We start from the raw sequence: 20,171 nt of genomic DNA on the forward strand, positions 1-20,171 counted from the left end.
ACGTCGTAGCGTCTAAGAATGGGCTGCGACGAAAGGATGAAATGGAGCATTACACCACGTCGAAGAATGGGTATTGAAATGACCACGTCCTCCGTAGGGATGATCGCGGGGGTTGGTGAACGGAAGATGCGCTCTACGAGAGGGTTTGGGACTTTGAAACGCAAGCCGCAACGGATTTAACCTCACGAAAGTGGTGAAGTCGAGACTTGACGACTCGCGAGACTAGGTCTTCGCATGAGAAAGGCTCGTTCGGTTGGGAGTCGTCAGCCGAGTCGATCCGCTCCCCTTCGCTTCCTCTTCTTCCCCACCCAGGCTCGCGGGCTGGAGTAGTCCATCCTCCTCCACCTCCTCGACCTCGGTGTCGGGAGCACCGCCTCGTACGGATGAGGTAGTCGCGGCGACAACGTGGATTCACTATCTCGGATATCGATTGCCCCGAGGGTTCGGTAAGCTCCGTACCATCTTCTCGATCTCCACGAGAAGACATAGGACCTAACTCTATCTGCGGCCTCCATTTCGGAGATGTCGAGTAGGGAGAAAAGCGTCCCTCTGGTCGATTCACGATCAAAGGCGCGACCTCTGATCCATTTCTTGGCTATCAGATAGATCGCTCATCTGAAAGATACAAGATCTTTTCGGCGTGATGAATGTGTGAAAAGATAAAGATAAGTGATCTCACCATGATAAACTATAAAAGTCGCATTCAACAAGAAAGTCGGACTACGTACGGCCGGCCCTTCTATCGATATGCGAGAAGAAACGTAACTATCTTTGGGCGAGTAATTCACGCATCCTTGGTTGTGCGGTGTACCTCCGGAAACGGGCGGGAGTTTCCCGGTGACTCGAAGTATGCATTTTCGAGCATAACCCTGAGAGTTGCGGGAGACACCCACCGTTTCGAGACAACCTACCAACCAAAAAGTACGATCATTCGAGTACTAACGCACGTCAACAAATGGCTGGGCGTATCACAGTATCTCGAGGACATATAATCGCGTATATGGCCATTAGAATGCGTGACACACCCACCATTTGAAAAGGCGGTTAATACTCTTACCACTCGGCCGCGACACGAAAAGATCCTAAAAAGTCTAATCAACGGTTAAACGAGAAATAAGTTTGGAAACATGCGATTATTCAAGTTGTTCGTAGGAGCCCTCGCGAGTATTCAAATTGTTCATCAGGAATATCGCGAGCATTCGAAGACGTGAATCGATGCGGATCGGTTTTGCGATTATGTCAATTTACGGGCCTACACTATGAGTATTACCCGGTATCATTTACCAAAACACATAAATACCCACTTTAGCATACCTTCCTAAAAAGAGTTTTCCATGAGCACCCAAAACCGAAACACATTTTTTTTTTTTTTTTTTTCAAAATGCAGAAAACGAAAATGCAGGGGTTTAGAAGCTAACCTTTAGTTTCGATTCTGCGGTTGTTCTCGATCACTTCGAGAATGAAAATGCGGTGGGAAATGACGGAAAAGTTGGAATGAATTTCTTTTTTAAAATTTTTGTATATGCGGGGAGAAGTTAAGAGAAAGGAGGGAAAAACGGGATATTTGATTCGTATCGAAAGCGTTTAAATACCCCTATCCCTTATTTATTGGGATTGTGACACGTGGCAACCGAATGCCTAAGGTCGCCCAATCCAACGGCCGGCTATGGCCACGCCTACCACGAAAACCGAAGAGTTTCGTGACGTGGCATCCTAGAGATAATGAAAATTAATCATTACAGCGTCATTTTCGAAACCCTCGATGGGACAACCAAGGTCACCTCCTCGTGACAACCTTTCACTGTCTCTCGAGCGATGGTTTCCCTCGATGACGCTCAAGTCACATCGCGAAACTAGGGGCATGTGTTATAGTGAGATTTCTCTCACTTAGAAACTCGAGACCAGACCCCTCTTTGAAGGACACGTGTATCCAGACTTCCAGTGAAGGCTGAAATGTCCAGGGGAGACTTCTCGAAGTTTAGACCTCGCCCAGGGTAAAACCAGCGAGGTATCGTGGATGCGACTTAATTCATACCGCATAGCTGTAATCCTCATCATACGGGGTAGACCCGGCTCGCATATGTCGGGAACATGTGCGAGTACCTCCTACATGCCTGCGGCAAGTATAGAGGCCAATGCCACTATGATGCGAGTTTTGGTCCCGATGACCCGATAGCCACCCCTAACGGACCGGTGTAAGTTCGCATGTCCGGATGCTGCCAACTTCGGCATGCGACGTCGAGTATCGAGCGATCACCTAAGGACGCGAGGCGTTCCAAACGTACGTGCGACCACTACGAACTCGACGGACGGAACACGAACGGTCAACTCGCAGATGCGAAGGACGCATACGTTGATGAGTTCAGTAACTGTCATATATTTATTAATGTTAACGTTGTCTGAGTTTAATCATGGCAATTCAATGTGTAAATAATGGATTAACAATAAATGTGATCCTCATGCTTAGATTGGGCACCTGCTTTGTATATAAAGGGGTGATCCACCATGAAAATGCACCTACGAATCCTTGCTACGGTGGACTAAGCGGAACAAAATCGTGAACCACTATATTTCATTGTCTTCTGTATTTTTTCCAGCTTTATTGTCTGTTATCGCATTCCTATTGGAGTACTCGCCGTTTTAGGTTGAATACTCGCATTTATCATCTCCCAAACAATTCTATCTTTTACCAGCTAAATTACACTTCTTGGTGTTGTGAAATTCTAGTAACAACATGTACGAAATGATGGACACTGCAAGTGGCCTTTCCTAGCTACATATGAGTATGATATGTGTTATATTATTTATATAATATATTTAGATTAAATAAGTGTGATAAATTATTAATTTTATCAAATTTTTATATATATTATGGAGTTATAAAATATGTGTATACATAGAATGATCGTAAAATAAGAGTTGTAAATTCTTCAATTTGATGATCACTTGAATATATAACTCTTATCTCATTTTCACGCTTAATTTAATATAAAATGTTACTATTTATTTATAAATGTGAATGAATGACAGTTATTGAAGTGTATAAATGGTTCAAAATCAAGTAGGAGTGGTTTGAAACACTTCGAAGAAAAATTGACATAAGCTGAAAAAATAGTAACTAATAACTAGTTCATGTTTTTTAAGCATACAATGGGATGCGTTTTTGAACGTTTTGGAGCCTTTTTAATAGCTCGAAACTCCTCAAAATCATCTAATTAATACAATTAATGTCTAATGTATGATTGGTAACGTCCAAGAACTTTATGGTAGTCATTAATGTTTATATGGGAGTGAAAACTCTATAAATAGAAGTCATATTATACTGCTCACTTGTGATACATGTAGTTGAAATCACTTGTTGTTGTTACAACCTTGTGAGCATATAGCTCATCATTAGATACTAGGTTAAGCATATGAGGCTTGATAAATCCCCTTAAGAACATTTCTAGAATTTCTCTAAGTGTCCATGTAAGAGAGAAAATAACTTTTAGGACAAAGTTAGGTCTTTGACCTGGTTTAAGCTTTTGAGATATATATCTTCTCTTCTTTGTACTCATATGCATTATTATTATTGCAAAGAGTTGTAATCTCTTCTTCTTCCCATGTAATCTTAATGTAATACTTTTTATGTATTTTATGTATTTGGTTGTAATTTTTTATTCTCTCAAAATGTAATGAGAAAATCTTCAACAATATGTGTACTAGGGGTACGTATAAATCGATCAAATCTAATTACAACTGACAATCAAATATTGGATATCTAATTATGACCAGATCGAATCAAATCAAATGCTATTTTTCAATATCTTGTTGAATTTATGTTGTTATACTTAAAATATATGTGCATATATGAAAAACTATGATTACAATTTTTTTTTCTAATCCAATAAATACTGGATCTACACAAAAAGATGGATCTAATTCAAAAAAATATTAGGTCTAAAATATTAGATAAATTTAAACTAATACAATAAATTTACATGAAATATATCCAATAGATATAACTAATTCTATCCAACATCTATTGAATGTAGGATTGTTTGGATGTTAAATTAATTGGATCGAATCAGATAATAAAATTTAACATCTAATATATAAATAAAATTATTAAATGTGATCAAATCAACATTCTAGAGGCTTATATGACACAATTAATTAATATCTGCACAAAAATCACACACTTATAAATGTGTATTAAATTTGTGTATAATTTAAGTTGGCAAAAATCATAAATTTAAATTAATAACACATGGTACTTGGCAGACACATACACCTATATACCTTTATATATAAATGTAATATAAATATTTGAAAAAGTAAGTACTTTCCAACTCTGTTTCAATATCAAAAGACAGTACTATATAGCTAAATTATCAATTAATGTAATAATTGAGTTGATATCATATATATATATAGGCAAGACTATGGTAGGACTTAGCATAAGTTCCCTACCGGTAGGGAACTTTTTTTGACCATTGATTTTAGATCATGTGGTTATTAAGATGTAAGGCTTATATTTTTATGATAGAACTGTATGTATACAATTAAAACTTTATACATATTATAATAATATTTAATTATATTTATTTAAAAAATAAAATAATATTAATAATTAAAAATTAAAAATTTTATTAATTTTTAATTTGAATTATTATTATTTATTAGAAGAGTTCATTTAAATTATTTTTATATAGGTACTGTCTATTAATTTTTTTTAGCTATGTAAAGATCTCAATTTTTTTTTATCTCCTACATAAATAGTTATTATTTTTACTAAGTCTCCAAAAAATCTTTGATGCTGGTTAAAATATGATAATATATATAAAAATAAATTAATTGTCTAAATTTTTATACATTTCTAACCCATAAGAATAAATTTTGAAATTTTATTTTTAACAAAAATATTGTGTAAATGAAGCATAAATTTCACAACTCTATCTCGTTAATAATTTTTCTATTTGCCTCGTGGTATATTTCGCCATGGCAGCCATTTCCCAAGAGAGTGGGTATGAAACTAAATTGTGAGTGGTCTCAAAAAAAAAAAAATAGCTTCGATTATGGTGTAGGTTTTCATGATACATACTCATTTGCTTGATTTTTTAATATACGAAGCTTAACTAGTTTAGTTTACAGTATTAGTAAGGGGATAATGTTGTGAAACTTTTGCTTCATTCAACACAATGTTTTTGTTAAAATAAAATTTTAGAAATTATAACACTTCATAGTGCTCATCAAATTTATTATTTAGAAATAACTTTGGTATAAAAAATAAATAATAATAATAAAACTTTAACATACTGTGTATATTTGCATATATTCAATAATAAGAAATACTCAACAAATAAATTTTCAAAAAAAAAATTCTCAACAGTAAAATATTATTTTGTTAAAAAAAAAGAAAAGAAAAATGAGTAAAGTATTAATTAAATTAATAAAGTAATAAATAATCTCATACAACCTAGCTCTAACATAACATCAATGCAACCTATTTTTTTAAATTTTTATTGGTTAAATTTAGTTCCCTATAGCATAGGGTAAAAACAAACGTACCCACTATAGATTTACCCTATATATATATATATAAAAAGAAAAAAAAAGTAGGGTTTATTGTTTGGTTTGGTAGGGCTTAAGTGTTATATTATCTGTCAAAAGAAATAGAGAAGCTACTTTTTGAACGTTAAACAAGTCAATATCGACTACTATATAATAAGAGCCAAAAATAAATAAATAAATAATCAAAGTGACAATATAATAACATTTCAAAATAATATAAAAAATAAGGTGTCGTTTGGTTAGAAATAATAAAATAGAAAGATAATAATTTTCATTTCATTTCTTTATTTGGTTATATATTAAAGTATTAGAATGTGTTTCCAATAGAATGGTCATGATTCTACTATTTCAATGCATGATAAGAAAAAATTTAATAATTTTTTTATTAATTTTTTTTATGTATTTTAAATTTTATTCTATTCCATTCCTATATATTCTCATTTTTAAGTGTTATCGTTTCTATTATAATTTACATTCAACGCAAATATGACTTTATATTAATTTTTTCTAATAATTTTATTAAATGTGATTTGGTTTTAACAAGGTACTTACTAATGTTATGTTTGGATGTAATTTGTAGTACGTACACATATATTTTTTTTTGACAAATAGTACGTACACATATTTGTTATATCTATTTTGGAATTAAGTATAAATTCTACTTTTTTTTTAGAAAAAGAAGAAGATATAATTATGTTATGAATTTAAGAAAAAGGGAATGGCTCTCTCTTTATTATCATTAGGTCAACAAAGTTATTATTAGATACGCCACTCATATAAATTAAAGATACATTTTAAAGTGACTAATTATTACTAATATTTCATTTGATGAAAGCCAAGTTGTACTTTTAATATTTATATTACAACTATGTTACTAATTACCTTTTCTTTAATTATACATATATATTAACACCACACTATATATATATAGGCAGCCGATTTTGTGCCCATATATGCAAAACACGGATTGGAATCCGTTGTACGGCAGGGGGGCCCCACCGTACTTTTAAATGTTTTTTAATTTTTGAAATGTAAGTGGTAACCGGTTGTTGTAGGTGTGGTTACCGGTTGGGAGTTTATTTTTTTAATTATAAAATAATTAGGTACGGAAAAAGTACAAAATGGTACTGTTTGTGTTAGTTAGAGTACAAAAAGGTACATCAGTCTTCACTGTTCCTGGCAGTTGATGGTACGAAAACACTGTAGGCAGTGGGTCCATGTTGTCGGATTAAGGCTATTTTGGTATTTTCCTTCATTCATAAGATCATATGTATTTGTGGGATGGTAATTAAGTACATTATATAGAGTACTGTGTACATTACTTATTTCTGCGTGATGTTTAGTAAAATTAGTGTACATTATATCACGTACCGAGTACAAAATTTCACGTACCGAGTACGTTCATTTACGTTTCGTAGTATATTGTTTAGAAATTTTTTTTTTAGTGATGAAATTATTTGTTGTTATACATTGAGTTTTTAGTTGGTGTAATTTTGTAATTGTAAATATTTCGTATATTAAAAATTACCAGAAAAATATATTTTTTCACCTTATAAGATTCAGTTTTTTTTCCTAGGCATTATTTAGTTGTTCGTCAATAATAATTTTGAGGTTTGGTGAAGATGAGAGAATTACCTTAAACACAGCAAACATAACAAGAAGTATATAAATGTAGAATTTTTGAAGCAATAAGTAGAGTCATATATGCAGAAACAACAATGGCTAAAAGTAGCTAGTTATAAGAATGACCATAGTAAGACTCTTGTGTGGAGGAAGGCGGTTCCGGGAAATACGCGTTGGAGTGGTCATTGAATGAGTCAGATGCTGGTTGATTGTTTGGAGGTTGTTGCCCCTGAGATCCAGTGTTATGTTGACGATTTGGGCACCGTCGATAATCATGGTCTGATGAGCGACAAATGCGACAATGTCTTGAGTTTCTTGGGATCTGCTCCCCGTTTGGTCCTTCCCTTGTATTTCCCGTACCCTTTGTTCTCACAACTTCGGGGTCTTTAATAATGTTGGGGTTGGTACGATATCTTCCAGGTTGTGGCGTCTCTCCTTCCGGATTGGAATTCAAGTCAAATTCTTCCTTGAACATTAGAGTTAGCCGTTCAAGCTCTTCCTTTGCACGGTTGTACGAGTCCTCTGATTTCGCTGCATAGAAAGTGAAGTTATAAGTCGGTTGAACCGAGAGATCCAAACCTAGCCATCTCGTAAATGTGCTGTTGTGGTTGTGCTGGCGGGTTAAAATGTAGGTGGAGATTTATCTTTGCGGATTTGCTCCATCGCTTCATGAGAAGAGAATTAGGTATTCTTCTCATGTTTAATCTTTTCATTGTAGCCCATAAATGTCTACAAGGGTACCCTTGACTTTCATAGAGCAAGCAACTACAGTGTAGTGCTCGTCGGCCTTCACAGTAATGAACTCGGTATTGGACGTCCGGATGCTGGAACTTTCCAATGGTGAATATCTGCCACTCTCCTTCTTGCTCTTGAGTTAGGACAAAATAGTTATTCTCTAAATCAAGCTGCTCAGCAACCTTGTGGTACATAGTTCTTGTGTAGAATTCAGCACATTGGTTGTAGTAAGTGGTCAAGCATGTAGGATTAGGTGGGTGAGGTCGAGTGCATCTACTTTTGAAGTCATTTGCAGTCTCGTTGTGTCTGAGCTTTGAGACTGTCATATCTATGGTTGTTACAAATTCACGCAAGCAATAATTCTTCTCTAAAAATTTTTTTAGAGCGGAGTTGATGGATTCGCAACGTTGTGTGGTTCTCATTCCTGCAACGAATGAACCCCTTAAATACGTTTCTGCCCATTGTTGTCTTGACTCGAATGTTGTTTGACACCATTCATTATCTGTTAGTTGTTGGGTTTGGATGACGTCTAACCATCTTGCTTCAAATTCTTCCTCCTCGTAGTAGTTGTACATGAGATCCTTAAATGTTTTTAAGAAGATCGGATCTTTAACCTTTTTCGAAGCATTTGTATTGAGATGCCAAGCGCAGAGACGGTGCGTAACATCAGGCATGTGTTCAACGATAGCCTGTTTCATGGCCGCATCTTGGTCAGTAACTACAACACTTGGCTTCTTATCTCCATGGCATTCTAGAAATTTTTGAAGTAGCCAAGAATATGATGGAAGCTTCTCGTGGAGGAGGAGAGCAAATCCGAAGATGCATGTGTTGAAATGGTGGTTGACGCCAATGAGAACAGTGAGGGGCTTATTGTACTCATTCGTCATGTAGGTTGTGTCAAATCCTAGTACATCCCCAAAAGCTACATAGTCCACGCGTGAGTTTCCATCTGCCCAAAATAAGTTAGCCAAGCGATTCTCGTCGTCAACTTGATAGACAACGAAGAAATTAGGATCCTTCTCTGCGAGACAATCAAGAAATCCCAGAGCCCCTTCTGAGTCCGTCTCTATCTTCTCTTCTCGCTTCGCACCAGCAACCCTGTTGTACACATCTCGAAGTTGACATGGCATTTTCTCGTAACCTCCACTTTGCAAAGCAACATGAGACATTATGTTGGCAGTTTTAATTCCTACGGAGTTCATCGACCTAACTTGGGCAAGCAACCCATCGGAGACAACTCTATATGATCTCAAAAATTGTACCTCACTTGATGAAGCCAGCTCGTGATTGTGCATTGTGCTGAACTCTTTGCATTTCCAAGTGTTAGACGGTTGTGTGAATAAAATACGCAATGCTGCCTGACATCCGGTTCTAGTGACATCATGAGGTCTTTTTTTTCTTGGTGTGTCCGGTGATGCGATTTTTTTCGAACCCTCTGAACAACAAACCCACCTCCGCATTACAATGACCCCATGAGAACGTCGTACATCGTCTTTCCTTGTGCCGAAACCCATCCGTTTCGCATACATTTCGTAGAATGCTTCCCATTTTTCCAGTTTGTCGAGACTCTTGCCTAGCACGTCCTGTATCTCAATCTCATTCACTGGTTTTATGATGTTTAGCTCTGCTGTGATGGTTTCCCATTCATAAGTGTGTTCGTCATTCATGTTGGCTTGTTATTGATTTGTAAGAATTGTAGATGAGGAGTAAGGTGTAGAGGGTCTTTGAGGGGATTGAAATTAGATTTTGTGAGTATAGAAGGCTGAGATAATAGGGTTGTGTGGAGTTGGTGATCACATTTAAAGCTGTTGGGCTGATATTAATGGGCCTCTTCAATATTACAATCTGAACTCAACTCCTCTCGTACGTCATAACGGTATAATAGTACAAATTGTTTTAATTTCATTCCACATGTAATTGTGAAATAAGGTTATTTGACGAAAAATTTGAAGTGGTTGATGTTATTGAGTTGAAAGGTTTGGTGGTGGGATTTAAATAGATTGGGGTTATGTTAATGGGCCTTCACCTAAGTTTTTCAATGAGTTGAACCATATTCGTACGTCCGAAATAAAACATTGTACTTTTATTGTTTTTGGAAAAAAATATGTTAAGAAAAGAAGAAAATTTTAATAAATGGTTAGTTGTTCACATTTAAATCCATTGGGCTTATATTAATGGGCCTATACCAACATCTTTTAATGAATTCAACCATTCCTGTACTTTACAAAGATAACGCAGTACTATTATGAAAACCCCATGCGTGTACACGTGTATTAAAGTGATGACTTATTTTAGTAGAATGGGTAGTTTTACTGATTTATATATGTTGGGGATTTATTTATGTTGGGCTGATATTAATGGGCCCTTCACCTACATCTTCTTATAAGTTAAACCATCGTCGTACGTTAGAACAGTACCGTAGGACATTAGGTTTTTTGGAAAAACGGCATTGATGAATAATGTTGACATTTGACCATACTACGTACGCCTACACGTGTATTTAATTGTGTAATTCAGAGATTTAAGCACCCCTCTTTTGACACATCACATTTGCCCAATGGAGTACATCCCAATGGAGTACGGTAACTAAAAAACGTACTATAGGGTTATTCTCCACGACTTATATAAGACACTTGAGACGTTTTCCAATCCAGCATCAAGTTTATAGAGAAATTAATTTGTAACTTAGTTATTAGCATTACAATATATCAAGTATGAGTTCAGGTCCACACTGGGTTATTTTCAATGGACCAAATGAAGGTATCTATAGTACGTACGAAGATGCTGTAAGCAAAAACACTACTTCTGATGCGTCCATAAAAATAATTCGTTATGAATCTTTCATAGAAGCTTTTTCTGCTTTATGTCTACATGGAGAGATGGGAGAATGCTTCACTGGGCAGAAAGTTAGAGAACTTTGCTGTGTTAATGAGTTTCCCTACATGTGGGATTCTGATGATGATAATGATGAAGAGGCTATCCTTAATTCTGTTTGCTCACTGTTTGATGAGGGTGAATGTTCTGGTGCAATTAAATCACCCGAACAGGACAATGTGAAAGATTCGGCGAGAAAGGTGAGGACCGAAATGGAGATGATATAGAAGTTGGAGACAAAGGAGGAGTGGATACTTCTCCCAAAAACAGTAAATGATGCACTGTGTTAGTGTCCAAGTTATGTTATTTTATATTTTAAGCTATAATGTTGTACGATCAGTATTTGTTATGAAATATGTACTTTGGTTTATTTTGGAGTATTAATGTCACTTTCCTCATTAATTAATTGTGGAAGTAAAAGTGAAGTGAATCATTGTGAAATCACAACTGCAAACAGAAAGCAAAAAAACTTAAAATAATATAGTAAAGTTACAAACAAGTAGATATATAATAGAAGTGCTTCAATCTCATTAAATGGCCTAACAAAAAGTTGATTCAACAGCCATATGAGATGAGTTGTAACAAAAGTACAGTATATATATATGAAAAATACCACGACTGAAACCGAACGGATGTTCAATCAAGTTCTATAACTTGAGGGAACTTCATTTGAGACGGAGGGCTATTGTCTCTGAACGGGGACTTTGGTCGTGAAGGGCTTTCTCTTGGAGTAGTGCTTGGTGATTCTTGTTTCACATGAAGTAGGTAGTGGGGAATGGACACCTCGGTGTAGTCGAGAATGTCATCCATGATACCCTCTAATTTTTCTCTTGAACTGTTGGCTTCTTGCATGGCGTGGGCTGAATGGTACAGATGTTCCGCGAGTTTGTATGACTATTGCTTGGCCTCCGTGGCTCGTAAATGAGCCTTCTTTATAATTTTTTCGTGTTCGTGGAGAACAGACTCGAGCCTTGCACAGTTAGGACATCCTGACATGGACGCTGAACGGAGTCTTGGACTCCGTGACGGTGTACCTACGTGTCTTGTGGAAGAAAAAGGATGCGGTGGGGATTTTTGAGGACTTGTTTCAAAAGGGTTGAAGTTTTGGTAAGGGTCCATTTGATGTAGGTAACAGTAAAACGGGGTTTGATAAAAATGCTTAGTAAATAGACATAACCTTTACTTATATAGTGGGTTGGTGGGTTGATGTACACGTGATTGGGTTGATGTAATAATATTGGTTTTCTTTTTCCGAATTTAACCATTTCATAGTTAATAAATTTTGACAATGGTAATATTTACCCATTTATTAGTTAACCAATTTTAATAGAAGGAGAAGGTGAATCAAATCCCACAAACAAAATCTAAGCAATATCGGGAAAGTACTAAGTGATGTGACATGTTTATATTAAAAACAAATTTACGTACGGTTTTATGATTTAAATAATAATTTCCAGAATTAAAGTAAAAATAAAATGCTTTTAAGTATTAGTACAGATGGAAGACATAATGAATGATGTGAATTGATTTATTACAGTCGTATAAAAATGTCACATCACCATCTTTAAGTAATAAGTACACGGTTTGAAACATAAAAAATAGTGTTTTTATTTTTCAATCTAAAATTCAAAATAATACCTGCATTTTGTTTTTGAAAATATTTAACTAAATCAAGAATTTTTATGTAGACCCACCTTTTGAGTTTATAAAAACATAAAATTGTTTTCAAATCTTAAATAATAAGAGGAGTCACTCTGAATTTTTCTGGTTTTGTTTTTATTTTTTTTTAAAATTGTTTAAAATAATGATAATATAAAACATACTTTGAAGTTTTCAAAAATTAAAAAATATTTGTTTGATGTAATTTTGTAAAAACAGAAATTATTTATTTATTCTTTCTTTTTTTCTTAGAAAATAAACTTCAATAAAAAAATTAATAAATATATTCATAAAAAAGAAATGCATTTTAAAAGTTTTTTCAATAATAATGAGATAAAGTAATTTGGAAAAAAAAAAAATTGATGAAATTAAACTCCGACAAATAACTTTTTGGTGTTCTCAAAATTTTATATTTTTTTTATTTTTTTTTTTTAAAAAAAAAATCTTCTGAAAATATTGTCAAACACTTATAATTGTATTATTAAAAAAAAAAATTCAGTTGTTAAGAATAAAATTTATTTTTTAATTATAGTGCCAAAACACCATCTAAATAATTTGTCAAAATGAGTATTTGCCTTCTTTTTTGTTAAATGTTGTATTAATTTAAATTTACTAGCCTAAATTTAAATAAGAACACAAAATGTTTCTAAATAAAATATTATATATAAAAAAAAATCAATATTAATTGAACATAAAGATCAAACGTGAGGTCCCATGCACCATATGCATTAAAATTTAGAATTATAAAATTAATTTTCAGAAAAAGAAAAAAAAAATGAAACTGTATTATATGTATTAACATAAAATGTTATAATATATTGATATCAAATCATGGTGCTCTTAATTGTATTAATCCTAATTATTTTATTAGAAATAAAGTAACTATATGTAGGATGTTTGTCTATTTATAGAGATCAAAATATAAGGTACATAGAATAGAACATTCCCTACAATTATAATAAATAATAAAAACAAGTTTTTTTTTATAATATTTGGCACAATACTCGAAGAATTCACGTGACATGTATGACTTTTTTTTTTAATATTTTGGTCGGATCCCACAGAAGGAGTAATTATTTAATGAATACTTTGTCACCTAAATATTTAAATGTTATGGTAATAATAAGTACATGGTTTAAATGGTGAAATTTAAAAAGGTGATGTGACATCTACTCATTTCAGTCGTGAATAATTTATTAAAATTTGACATCATAATCGTTGTTGGTACTACTATCATAATTTATTAAATCTGACCTAATTGATTTGTCCAAATTTTAATAAGAAAAATGTCATATTAGTATATTAGAGCCCAACAAATATTAAATCTCCTTAAGTAATTACTGGTAGGTTTCGTGTTTTGAAATAGTATATTAATTAACTCAAATCAGGGAATCCCATGAGATCTGCATGTCAGAATGTAGTCAGTTTGATTTGATGTTACACTGTGAAATCGCTGACGTACGTTATTTAAAGTGTAAGAAATACTCCATTTAACGTCAGTGAGTACACTGTGGGACGTACACAGAAAATTAAATATTGATAAGACAACTATTGATTTTTTTAGTTAGTATCTAAAAATTAAAGAGGAAATAGTCCATACTTGGTTAAGAAGATTACAATATTTGGACAATTTTTAAATAATTCCCAACAACTTAAAAACGTGGTCCTAAATAGGAAATGGTTCAAAATGTATTAAAATAAGTAATGTACGAATAAATATGTTCGAAATTATAGTTTACATTTGAAAAAAAATCTTATTATCTCATTAAATTCAAATATTGAGTAAACATAATTGCACCGTACTGTATTTTCGATTTAAGGTACTCTGCACGTATATTGATGTACGTTATTTTCAAACTTGAACTTATTGAGATATGGGAGATCCAGCTTCTGACGTACATTGAAATACGTTCCAAACATATTTTCATATAATTTATTTCTGTGACTGTTGAAAATTGATTTTAGGGTTGGAAAGACATACGTAGAAATACGTTATTAGAATAAAGAAATCTTTTATATATGCTAATTAATTTGTAGTAACCACATTACAATTTCTCACTTCTTGATTACAATAAAGTATTCAACATTACAGTTTTCAAATAATAAAAGTGAACAACCAACTAATGGATTAACATTTGGATTAACCCAACAAAATGGATTAATTTTTGTCTTTTGTTAATAAAAACTCCTACAGTACATATGATGTGACATATATATTTAAAACTCACCCAAGTACGGTTTTATAATAAAATAATAATTTTACCTAAAAATGTAAAAACGCTGACATTTGCCTCCCGCGTATCATTTTGTTCCAGAGTATGGCGCACCGTTGTGTCAAATATGATAGATAACACTCATCCCTCGGTGGCCTTATTGGAGGTTTAGGTTCGGTTGGATGGCATATTTGGGTGCCCGTATTGGAAGTTGTTCGGGCCACCCTACTCCACCCATCCGAAACCTTCGTCAACGTTTCCTGAATATACATATACCACATACATAAAATTTTTAAGAAACAATTCGTAATAATATAATTTTTAAAAAAATAGACGTAAATAGTGGAGTTATTACCGAAATTTCTAATGAGATGATTGATTGAATTGCTGAAATTCCCTTGATGCACCTACAACAAACGGTTGTAGTGCATACCAATCCTTTTGTTTACACATCTTCACTTCGGTGCAACAACAATACATAATTTACTTTTTTTTTTATATATATTATCCCTATACATACGTCTACAGATAGGGAGTGAGTTTTCTAGGAAAGAAAACAATACTAAATTGAGAGGTGAAGGAGTAAGGAGAGGTAGAGGGGTATATATAGTACTTGTGGATGTGATTGTTCAGTGTAGTCTTGTCAAATATTACAAAATAATAATTAATATAACCCTAGGTACGGCTAAAGGTGGTATAACCCCAAGACAAATTTGATTTTGTCAATCCCTTGAAAAAGTAATTTGAACAAACCCAACCCCCTATTAACTTTTCCTTGGAAGACGTAATTCCAACCAACGAAATTATCGATTTTGTTGTGGTTTGGTTGATTGTGGTTAGAAAAAATTTCTCTTTTATTAATATTATTATTAAAAAACTGAAATAATGAGCTATTCACATATTCTCACTTTAATAATTTTAAAATATATTAATTCAGTGCTTGTACGTTTTCTTTTTTTTTTTTTGCCAATTACTTTTTTATTTATTATTTGTATATGACTCATGACATATATAGTAAAAATATATTTTTTTTTAATAATAATAATAAACTTGTCAAACATTCTCTTTTTTTTTTAAATTTTTTTTAAAAATATTTTAGTCTTTTTCTTTTTTTTTTTATATTTTGTTAATAAATAAAGAATATTTAAATTTAAATAAAATTTAATGTATGAAAACAAGTTACTACTTTTAAATTTTTTATATTTGAAATTAGAAAATTAAATAAAAAATAAACTTATTTTTATAAAACTATTTTAATAAGTTACATTTAAAACATTGAGTTACATTTAAAAAAAAAAAAAAGTAACTTCAGGGTATCTTAAATAATATAATAACATAATATAGCTTAAAAATATAAAAAAGTAACAAAAAAATACTTTTAATATTATTCTTCATTTTATGTTTCTCACATATTAAAATGAGTACATACTGTTACGAATACAATAGTAGTTTGAGAGAACAAGTGAGTGTAGTAATAAAGTCTGGAGAATAGTGACTCTGGTACGCTTCATGATTAAATGAGTACATACTGTGCCACAACGGGCCCGTAAACACCGCAAGTCACATTGTGGGTCGTACGAATGGTTGAGTGTCACTCAGTACAACCCGAGGTCGAACTGGATTCGGTGAGTTCGTTGGGAGAGTAGTGATTCCGGTACCCCAAAGCGAACTGGAGTACAAACTATGCCACGATGGGCCCGTAAACACCGCAAGTCACATTGTGAGTAGTAGGAATGGTTGAGTGTCACTCAGTACAACCCCAGGTCGAACTGGATTCGGTTAGTTCGTTGGGAGAGTAGTGATTCTGGTACCCCAAAGCGAACTGGAGTACATACTGTGCCACGACGGGCCCGTAAACACCGCAAGTCACATTGTGAGTCGTACGAATGGTTGAGTGTCACTCAGTACAACCCCAGGTCGAACTGGATTCGGTTAGTTCGTTGGGAGAGTAGTGATTCCGGTACCCCAAAGCGAACTTGAGTACATATTGTGTGTCACCGGGCCCGTAAACAACGCAAGTCACATTGTGAGTAGTAGGAATGGTTGAGTGTCACTCAGTACAACCCCAGGTCGAACTGGATTCGGTTAGTTCGTTGTGAGAGTAGTGATTCCGGTACCCCAAAGCGAACTTGAGTACATATTGTGTGTCACCGGGCCCGTAAACACCGCAAGTCACATTGTGAGTAGTACGAATGGTTGAGTGTCACTCAGTACAACCCCAGGTCGAACTGGATTCAGTTAGTTCGTTGGGAGAGTAGTGATTCCGGTACCCCAAAGCGAACTGGACTACATACTGTGCCACGACGGGCCCGTAAACACCGCAAGTCACAATGTCAGTAGTAGGAATGGTTGAGTGTCACTCAGTACAACCCCAGGTCGAACTGGATTCGGTTAGTTCGTTGGGAGAGTAGTGATTCCGGTACCCCAAAGCGGCGGAGTACATGCGTGCCACGATGGGCCCGTAAACACCGCAAGTCACATTGTGAGTAGTAGGAATGGTTGAGTGTCACTCAGTACAACCCCAGGTCGAACTGGATTCGGTTAGTTCGTTGGGAGAGTAGTGATTCCGGTACCCCAAAGCGAACTGGAGTACATACTGTGCCACGACGGGCCCGTAAACACCGCAAGTCACATTGTGAGTCGTACGAATGGTTGAGTGTCACTCAGTACAACCCCAGGTCGAACTGGATTCGGTTAGTTCGTTGGGAGAATAGTGATTCCGGTACCCCAAAGCGAACTTGAGTACATATTGTGTGTCACCGGGCCCGTAAACACCGCAAGTCACATTGTGAGTAGTAGGAATGGTTGAGTGTCACTCGGTACAACCCCGAGTCGGGCGGGACTCGGTTAGTTCGTTGGGAGAGTAGTGATTCGGTACCCCAAAGCGGCGGACTACATACTGTGCCACGACGGGCCCGTAAACACCGCAAGTCACAATGTCAGTAGTAGGAATGGTTGAGTGTCACTCAGTACAACCCCAGGTCGAACTGGATTCGGTTAGTTCGTTGGGAGAGTAGTGATTCCGGTACCCCAAAGCGAACTGGAGTACATACTGTGCCACGATGGGCCCGTAAACACCGCAAGTCACATTGTGAGTAGTAGGAATGGTTGAGTGTCACTCAGTACAACCCCAGGTCGAACTGGATTCGGTTAGTTCGTTGGGAGAGTAGTGATTCCGGTACCACAAAGCGAACTGGAGTACATACTGTGCCACGACGGGCCCGTAAACACCGCAAGTCACATTGTGAGTCGTACGAATGGTTGAGTGTCACTCAGTACAACCCCAGGTCGAACTGGATTCGGTTAGTTCGTTGGGAGAGTAGTGATTCCGGTACCCCAAAGCGAACTTGAGTACATATTGTGTGTCACCGGGCCCGTAAACACCGCAAGTCACATTGTGAGTAGTAGGAATGGTTGAGTGTCACTCAGTACAACCCGAGGTCGAACTGGAGTCGGTGAGTTCGTTGGGAGAGTAGTGATTCCGGTACCCCAAAGCGAACTTGAGTACATATTGTGTGTCACCGGGCCCGTAATCACCGCAAGTCACATTGTGAGTCGTACGAATGGTTGAGTGTCACTTAGTACAACCCCAGGTCGAACTGGATTCGGTCAGTTCGTTGTGAGAGTAGTGATTCCGGTACCCCAAAGCGAACTTGAGTACATATTGTGTGTCACCGGGCCCGTAAACACCGCAAGTCACATTGTGAGTAGTACGAATGGTTGAGTGTCACTCAGTACAAACCCAGGTTGAACTGGATTCGGTTAGTTCGTTGTGAGAGTAGTGATTCCGGTACCCCAAAGCGAACTTGAGTACATATTGTGTGTCACCGGGCCCGTAATCACCGCAAGTCACATTGTGAGTAGTACGAATGGTTGAGTGTCACTCAGTACAACCCGAGGTCGAACTGGAGTCGGTGAGTTCGTTGGGAGAGTAGTGATTCCGGTACCCCAAAGCGAACTTGAGTACATATTGTGTGTCACCGGGCCCGTAAACACCGCAAGTGACATTGTGAGTCGTACGAATGGTTGAGTGTCACTTAGTACAACCCCAGGTCGAACTGGATTCGGTTAGTTCGTTGTGAGAGTAGTGATTCCGGTACCCCAAAGCGAACTTGAGTACATATTGTGTGTCACCGGGCCCGTAAACACCACAAGTCACATTGTGAGTAGTACGAATGGTTGAGTGTCACTCAGTACAAACCCAGGTCGAACTGGATTCGGTTAGTTCGTTGTGAGAGTAGTGATTCCGGTACCCCAAAGCGAACTTGAGTACATATTGTGTGTCACCGGGCCCGTAATCACCGCAAGTCACATTGTGAGTAGTACGAATGGTTGAGTGTCACTCAGTACAACCCGAGGTCGAACTGGAGTCGGTGAGTTCGTTGGGAGAGTAGCGATTCCGGTACCCCAAAGCGAACTTGAGTACATATTGTGTGTCACCGGGCCCGTAAACACCGCAAGTCACATTGTGAGTAGTACGAATGGTTGAGTGTCACTCAGTACAAACCCAGGTCGAACTGGATTCGGTTAGTTCGTTGTGAGAGTAGTGATTCCGGTACCCCAAAGCGAACTTGAGTACATATTGTGTGTCACCGGGCCCGTAAACACCGCAAGTGACATTGTGAGTCGTACGAATGGTTGAGTGTCACTCAGTACAACCCCAGGTCGAACTGGATTCGGTTAGTTCGTTGTGAGAGTAGTGATTCCGGTACCCCAAAGCGAACTTGAGTACATATTGTGTGTCACCGGGCCCGTAAACACCGCAAGTCACATTGTGAGTCGTACGAATGGTTGAGTGTCACTCAGTACAACCCCAGGTCGAACTGGATTCGGTTAGTTCGTTGGGAGAGTAGTGATTCCGGTACCCCAAAGCGAACTGGACTACATACTGTGCCACGACGGGCCCGTAAACACCGCAAGTCACATTGTGAGTCGTACGAATGGTTGAGTGTCACTCAGTACAACCCCAGGTCGAACTGGATTCGGTTAGTTCGTTGGGAGAGTAGTGATTCCGGTACCCCAAAGCGAACTGGACTACATATTGTGTGTCACCGGGCCCGTAAACACCGCAAGTCACAATGTCAGTAGTAGGAATGGTTGAGTGTCACTCAGTACAACCCCAGGTCGAACTGGATTCGGTTAGTTCGTTGGGAGAGTAGTGATTCCGGTACCCTAAAGTGAACTTGAGTACATATTGTGTGTCACCGGGCCCGTAAACACCGCAAGTGACATTGTGAGTCGTACGAATGGTTGAGTGTCACTTAGTACAACCCCAGGTCGAACTGGATTCGGTTAGTTCGTTGGGAGAGTAGTGATTCCGGTACCCCAACACTTGACCCCGTATAAATGATATTTCAGCTTATGTTCGTTTGGAGAGTATGGACTCCGGTATGGTCAACATTCATAATAATTAACATACATGTTGTCATATGATTAAAAGAAATAAACATACAAATTGCAAACTCAATTAATACAGAAAAAGTATTGCATAGTCTGTTTATTAATTTTGGCCAA

At 36.2% G+C, this 20,171-nt stretch overlaps 1 protein-coding gene across 1 annotated transcript; it reads right to left on the reverse strand.

Moving 5' to 3' along the window:
• Positions 1-7,285: 7,285 nt before the first annotated feature.
• LOC133032221 (protein FAR1-RELATED SEQUENCE 5-like) lies at positions 7,286-9,578 on the reverse strand. The gene is made up of 2 exons (XM_061106095.1): positions 7,946-9,578; positions 7,286-7,707 (listed from the first exon to the last, which is right to left on the reverse strand). The coding sequence occupies exons 1-2, from the start codon at positions 9,576-9,578 to the stop codon at positions 7,286-7,288; spliced, it is 2,055 nt and encodes a 684-aa protein (XP_060962078.1).
• Between the last annotated feature and the right edge of the window lie 10,593 nt (positions 9,579-20,171).

Source organism: Cannabis sativa, chromosome X (assembly GCF_029168945.1).
Source record: "Cannabis sativa cultivar Pink pepper isolate KNU-18-1 chromosome X, ASM2916894v1, whole genome shotgun sequence".
NCBI classification, from domain to species: Eukaryota; Viridiplantae; Streptophyta; class Magnoliopsida; order Rosales; family Cannabaceae; genus Cannabis; species Cannabis sativa.

What these genes read in the sequence shown, in the direction of transcription:
- LOC133032221 (XM_061106095.1), bottom strand. Translation starts at nt 9,578, where the DNA reads ATGAATGACGAACACACTTATGAATGGGAAACCATCACAGCAGAGCTA. An exon ending in AGGCCGACGAGCACTACACT is followed by an intron (nt 7,708 to 7,945) that starts GTAGTTGCTTGC and finishes CTTTCTATGCAG; the next exon opens with CGAAATCAGAGGACTCGTAC.